This window comes from Dysidea avara, chromosome 10 (genome assembly GCF_963678975.1).
Source record: "Dysidea avara chromosome 10, odDysAvar1.4, whole genome shotgun sequence".
Classification (NCBI taxonomy): domain Eukaryota; kingdom Metazoa; phylum Porifera; class Demospongiae; order Dictyoceratida; family Dysideidae; genus Dysidea; species Dysidea avara.
This window is the reverse complement of record NC_089281.1, coordinates 1,953,781-1,961,252: the sequence shown is the minus strand read 5'-3', so window position 1 is coordinate 1,961,252 and position 7,472 is coordinate 1,953,781. Positions and strand designations below refer to the sequence as shown.

The following is a 7,472-nucleotide window of genomic DNA, read 5'->3' as shown; positions in this document are numbered from 1 at the left end:
TTTTGTATTTTTTGTAATGCCGTCTCCATTGAATGTTACTGTTATATACTTATGTATGGGGACTGGGGAGTACATTTACAGCTAGGTTTGTCCTTTTGTATAACCCTGTCATTTTGACATAATTGATACTAATACCCAGTAGAATAATGAATGCTCATGACAACATTGTTGGTAGTACAAATATTCACAGTAGTGCAAACTAGTGTTACAGCCATATACCACTGATATAATGGAGTGAATAAGATTTTTAGTATTGGAGATAATACTAGCTAGCATAAGAATTGGGCATAGTAGAGTGTCTATTGACAATTTGTACGAGTTTATCATCATTGATTAACTCAATACATTGAGAAATTCCTTTAGTAGTTAAATACTATTATAGTATTATTATATTATTACTGTGCAGACCTCTGAAAAGAGTATGATGCACACACAGATCACAAACAAACAAACAAACAAACAAACAAACAAATAGCTTAATCAATATTACCTATAGTGATAGGAACTATTTGTATAATATACAGGAGGAATAGAAAACAATATTGGAAATTCCAAGGTTGGCCACAACACTGCATGCACAAAACTTGCATGTTTGAACGATTAAAAATATATCCATATATTTTATAAATGCATACACCATCACAAGTTAATACTATACTGTTTCAAGTCATCCCAATACGTCTCTGGGTAAAGGGGAGAATATGGTGACTGGGCTACATCAGAGTAAAAAGGAGAATATAACTGACCTTTTATGCGTCGTTTTAACCGTCTTGTATACTCATCCACCCACCGATTACCCCTCTCTTCTTGAATAAACTGATCAACCATGTATGATCGCCACGTTTTAAGTGTTTTCTTCCATTCTTTTTCTTTAGCTAAGTCTTTCAGTTCCCCAGGATCAGAATCAAGGTCAAACAGTTGTTCACTACCAAAGTATGCTTGGAAAATGTACTTGATGTGTCCATCAGTCAGTGCATTCCAATGATTAGTGACATTGTAACATATATCATGTTCCAGGTCAATGTAAGCTCTCCAAGTATTGTTAGACTTTGTGTCATTTGATGATCTTAACAAATCAAGCAAAGATGATCCATTTAGTGTGTCAGGAATTGGCAGTTTAGCGGCATCAAGAAAGGTAGGTAAGATGTCTCTTAGTTCAACTACTTCAGTTTTGACTGATCCTCTGTTAGTAGCGATATCACCTCCATTACTAACATCCATAGACTTAGTCCATCTTAGTAGCATTGGTATACTGGCAGAACCAAAGTACGGGTATCCTTTACGCCAGTGGTAGTGATCACCCATCATATCCCCATGATCAGCAGCGAATATTATAAAGGTGTTATCCATCATGCCATTGTCACTTAGTGCTGTCATGATGTTTCCTATCCACTCATCAACAAAGGATACACTAGCATAGTAAGCTTGTCTGGATAACTGTACTTGTTCAGTACCCAGGTCACCACACCATATGCCTGGATCAGGCTCACCAGAGTACTGTGTAGCATACCTGTAATGAGTGCATATGAAACATGTAACTATATGTACTGTATTACGTCAATGGGAAGATTCCGTATTCTAATAAAAAGTATATCGTATTAAATGGTTACCACAAGCAAAACTCTTAAAATTGGTGATTTAATAAGGAGCAAGTTCTATACCAGTAAGGTGTTGTTGTGTAGGACGTTATCTAGCTTCAATATTATTGTGGTTAAAGTAAAAATATGAAATGGTCCTGCATGTAGGGCAGGTACCAATGCTAGTACTGTTATATAGCTAGGCCCTGACTATACCCCTGACCATAATAGCTCAAACCTTTTGTGAGGAAAGTAATAGCTCATACCTTAGTGTGCACAACCTAAGAGGGTCTGAAAGCATACCCTCCATGGAAAATTAAACACTCTAAGATTGAATTCAGCAACTACTAGCTAATTGACTTGTATTAGGGTGACTGCTCTATTAGAGTATATCATCCTGAAGCTTTCTACTAAACATATATATATATATATATATAATAGTTATACCATGGCTGCGGGTGTATATGTCAGCAAAATCCCAAGCAGCCGTGGTATAAGTGATATATATCACTTGGGGCGCACTCACCTAATAGGTGAAAGAACTAACAAGAACTCATCCCGTTTGTTTTATACAGTAGCATCTGAAGATCGATCGTGGTTTTAATAGCGTGGGCTAATAGCCATCAAAACGTTGTCCATACATTAAAATGTCATTAATACGTTACTTCAACACGCAATGTTAGAAAACTTGTGATTGTGGGATGGAGTTTATATAGCTATCATTTTTGTACTAAGTTAAGCCAACTAACTTCGCTATTGGGACAGTAAGTAAGTTATTATATTAAGTTAAGTACTTAGGACTGTAAGTTACTAACCTATTTCAACATAGCAGTAGTAGCTTTGCTGTTCCGTGGTCTGTTCAAAGGCTGATATGCGGTGGGTAGAAATACGCATCCACGATCGCCCAAACAATTATTTTGTGCCTTCATTATCCTTTAGTAACAACCAATCTTAGCAAATGTACTAAGCTTAGCAACCGCTACAAAAATGAGTCCCACAATACAAAGCTCAATATAACAAGTCAAAGCGCATCGATTCTTTGAACTGGCTGGGTATCAAAGTCATTGGCAAACCGCTTTCCCATGATATTTCCCAGGCAATATGCGAGTTAAACACCGAGCGGCGTCTTTGAATGTCCATGCTAAAGTGGTGTGTGTATATATATATATATATACACCCAGAAATTTCATCATCTGAAATTGAATGTGAGGCTGACATTTGCCTGACTGCTGTATTAGGGTGACTGTTTTATTAGAGTATCTTGATCTGATGTTCACATACATAGTGTACACAATATTATTGTTGATGCTCCTAACCAAGGTTAACCTATCTGCAGACCAATTTTCAATTTCTATATCCATAAGTGGTTTGCTCTGTAGGTATGATACTTGTACTTTTGATAATAGTTTGTAACTGATACTTGTACTTCCAATCTTAGCCCAAATTGAAGATAAATGCATGGTACTATGCTCTCTGTACTCTCCAAATTTGAAGTGAATGATTAAAGAGTGCACAAGTTATGACAGTTTTTCTAAAGTGTGTGAAAAATGGTTACATAACCTAAAGAAAAGTACAAGAAATTAAGGCGAACTTTAAAGGCTTGTAGCTCAAAGATGACTGGACCAATGAACCTTAAAATTGGAAAAGAAGGTGTCTCACCATTATAAAACTATAGTGTTGCACCGATATGCATTTTTTCACATTTATCGATACCGATTATTTGCCTATTCCCGTAACCGATATGCCGATATTTACCAATACTCTTCAATTCTTCAGAACAGGGGAGGAGGAGCAGAAAATCACCTAAAGTTTATTTGTATAAACTGCATTTGTAATGATATACAGCTTATACAGCTATCAAACTGCATTTGAATGGTATAATAAGTGGGACTCCAGATCCTTTGTGAAGAGTGATCAACTAATTGCGTGGGTGGCCGATAAATATACACAGCCTACTATAGCCTTGCAACCATACTTGTGCAAACAAACAAGCCAAAACAGTTACACCAAACCACTTACTGCTACATTCACCACCTTCTTTACTTTTACCTGTTCATTGCTGTCATTAATGATTGATTGTGGGTTTCAGTTAATTGGCAAATTATTTCCGCTTCGTAGCCGATACTCGTAAAATTAGCTAATGTCGGCTGTTACCGATAATTCAACTGATTATTGGTGCAACACTATATAAAACCTTCACTGGTACAGTTATGTTATATTACAACCAAGCCATGAATGCGTAAAAACGTATTTTCTTCTGTTGCATGTGCCCTCCTTAGCTGCATGACACATTATCTTGTGCTAGACATTTGATATATCATACAGTACAATAGTACTGTATAGTAGGGACCACAAAGGAGTAGGCATGGCCCACAAAATAACATCACCCACAAACCAGCCTCAATTTTTCCTGACGATGATGAGGCAGGTAAAACCAAGCTTTCAGATCGACCCGAAACACTTTCAAAAAGTTGCTACGGAATTTAAATATATATATATATATACGTATATATATATATATATATAACGGAATTTTCTACTGAATGATGCCTTCAGACAAGCGTAATGGAAATGTACAGTAGGGATATAACACTTCTTATTGTTTTACTGTAATGTAATATCATGCACTACTCCAGCTTGTTTCAATACCTTTTATCGATGTGCTATGGTCCCTACTCTAGCTGAAAATTTCTATTTTTTTTGTGCACTTGTAACAATTTAAATTCGAGAAGAAATGAAGCAAGGGAGATTGCCTATACCTGCCGCTATACCAGCACACAGATAATTCCTATTCTTCAGTATTAACATGACTGAAGTAGGTTGCAGATGTAGGTGACCTCCCTTATTTCATTTAAATGATTTAATTTACTTTTGTAACATAATTAACGACTGGTGTATGAACACGTACCAAGAAACAATGGTGCAAGGCATCTGATTAAAAAAATTATACATCTGAACATGGACTCCAACAATCAATCACTGAAAACAAGTGAAGTAATCATTGTTTTGTTTCCAGCTATGTTCCACTTGGTACAAATGGAGAACAGTACAAGAAGTGCCTTTGCAATGCAATTAATTTAGTGACTATAAAAACTATGAACAGATTCCTATTAGAAACGTTATAATCATCACAAGAAGCCATGCACGATTCAACAACCAAGCAGTAGGGGAGAAAGAAATTGAATATAAAGGAGAACAAAGGTAAGTTCATGATGCATGCACCATACTTGCTGCTGTGGCAAAAAGGTACAATGCAGGCCTAAGTAACATCAAACAGTGGAGAAATCAAGCCCATAATGATAATCAAAGTAGGGATGCACCGAAACCAATATTTTTATCAATATCAACCATTTTGATGGTATCGGATCGGTATTGGTTATAGTTTAAGTGACCGATACCATAGCCGATACTTTGTATGACATCATTTAATTGTTTTTCAAGATGGCGGCGTACATAGCAAGTGGAATGGGACTATAATACTAAGGAAGAACATATAATCATGAATTACTTAAAAGAAGCCAGTGATTATCATTGTTATCACAGTTGAATGGGCAGTAAGCCATGAAACAAAATTCATTAAAGCCATACGTATGTGCTGATTGAACGCCATGAATAAATGCATGATGGACACAAAACCAACAAGCAGTGTTATAAAGACATTAGCAAGCGTATTTTAAATAAGTTGGCTTAATACACAGTGGAGATACTGGCTGTTTCTTAAAAATAATGCCTCTTTGGCAAAATATCAATATTGGCCAGGTATCGGCCAATTTTCCACTAAACATGTATCAGCATCAGATCGGCAGGTAAAAAGTGGTATCGGTGCATCCCTAAATCATAGTAGAGTTATGCTTGGCTAAAGGCATCGATTAGTTAGTCAGCTAGTAGAAAATCAGTCATATAAAAAGGAGAAACTTGTTGAGTTACTCTGAAAGCATATAAGTGCTTGCTAACCAATATTGCCAAGCTGCCATGAAGGAAAACTGAGGCTGGTTTTTGAGTGATGTTTTTGGGCAGGGAACCACAGCCTTCTACTATGCAGTACTACCTGGTTGACTGCTCTATTAGGATGTCTTGATATTTTATAGAAAGCTTTCTTAAACACATGCCAACCCAAATCTGAAAGTGATTTCATAAGTTTATGCTTGGGTAGCCTGCTGGATTAGGGTGACTGCTCTATTAGAGTATTTCAATTTACAGTGTAACATTGACATCGGGTCGGTCTGGGTTCTGGTTATCCCCCTATTTCCTCGGGGGTGCTGCTTATCAATAGAGATCATAAGCACCGCCTTGGAAAGGGTCTGGTCATATGTCCATAGCGTTTTTGTTCTGAAAAATCAGCAACTTTTGTCAGAGAAGCCTTCTGTGAGTGTTGATACTACGAGGTTGAAAAATGTTTTAGTTCAGTACCTTGTGCCTTTAACTTTGAAGTGTACTGCCAGATGTACAATATTTATAATGAATACATTTTCACTTGATCATTCCACACAAACTACAATAAACAGTTAGACCATACAAATATTCTGAACTAGCAATAGATAGAACAGAGAACTTTAGCGATTAAATTTATAGCGTGAAGCTCACAAGCATTCCATCAGGGCATACTTATATGAGACCTTACAAGGTCTATAAGAGCATTTCAGATAATCACTGTGTTGTAACAAGCAAACTTTATCATTTTATATAAAGACCGTTCTATTGGAGTATTTGGCTGCTTTGTTAATTAAAGTATCTCATCATATTTTGTCTGGTTGCCATGACCCCACTACACACATACACTGCTATAGTAGCTCTGTTATATTATATTACACATACAGTATGTTCACCTAATATCCCAACTTGAATTTCCTCCAACATACGCAGCCGGCATATCTTCAGGTTTAAAATGAGACATCCAACGTCCTGGTGGATCATAAGGACTGTGTGGTCGATGAAATGATACCTTCAGTAAGAAAGGATCCGACTTGTTATAAGCATTGATAAATTCAACAGCCTGTCTGCCCACCCAAGCAGTTGGATGATAATAAACTGGAAGAGCGTACGTCCTTCCTCTGTAATCATTAAATGTCAGTCCTGTAGCCATTGGGTCTACTCCAGGATCCTCAGCAGTAAACCATTTATCATAGTCGTCAAACTCCCCATCCAAACCATCATACAATTGAGTAGCGTCATAACCATGTGAGATACCTTCATTTGCTTGGGAGTTCCAACCAAAATGATCTTTACCAATTGACTTGGTATAGTATCCATTTGTAGAAAACGCTCTGGGTAGCTCAAATGGGTAGCTATGTGCGATTTTTCCGAACCCAAGCATTCCGTGATACCACGGAGAGAGTCCAGTTAGTAGAGCAGCTCTGGCGGGAGTACACGTTGGTGTAGAGCTAAAAGCGTTGGAAAATCGTACTCCCTGAGAGGCGAGGGCGTCCAAGTGAGGAGTGTAGGTGACCTTGTTGCCGCTACTGCCTAACATGTCGCTGCGCATTTGATCCGCCATTAGTAACAATACGTTCGGCTTTGCCGGCTGGACTGTGACCCACTTGGTAGTAAGAGTAACTAACAAAAATAAAACGTAGAAAGACATCGTCTTCGATGACGCCGACCACACGCTACTGACGCCAGGGAGAGTAGTATCATAGATAGTGTATTCTTCTAAGGTAATATCTCTGTTGTAGGGCTGACGATTGTAGATTAAAAGTCAACGAAAGACGAAAACCTCGACGAAAACACAGCTCGTGACAGTTCATCCTACTGAAGCCATAATTAATTACAGAAAACTCGTGACAATCTCCTTATATCATGCGCTTAAAATATTTTTACATGCGCTAATGCTAAACTGCATGTATAGTAGTGAGTAGGCATTTCAGATTGATGCTAACATTTTTGTCTGGGAGAATT

The 7,472-nt window shown here is 37.5% G+C and overlaps 1 protein-coding gene across 1 annotated transcript; it reads right to left on the bottom strand.

Annotated features, from left to right (window-relative positions):
* Positions 1-591: 591 nt before the first annotated feature.
* LOC136269274 (arylsulfatase-like) lies at positions 592-7,353 on the bottom strand. The gene is made up of 2 exons (XM_066064805.1): positions 6,404-7,353; positions 592-1,510 (listed from the first exon to the last, which is right to left on the bottom strand). Exons 1-2 carry the CDS (start codon positions 7,156-7,158, stop codon positions 640-642), a joined length of 1,626 nt encoding a protein of 541 aa, XP_065920877.1. The 5' UTR covers positions 7,159-7,353; the 3' UTR covers positions 592-639.
* Between the last annotated feature and the right edge of the window lie 119 nt (positions 7,354-7,472).

Coding starts and splice junctions, on each gene's coding strand:
- LOC136269274 (XM_066064805.1), bottom strand. CDS start 7,158: ATGTCTTTCTACGTTTTATTTTTGTTAGTTACTCTTACTACCAAGTGG. Junction 1,511..6,403: donor AATTCAAGTTGGGATATTAG/GTGAACATACTG, acceptor CACTCATTACAG/GTATGCTACACAGTACTCTG.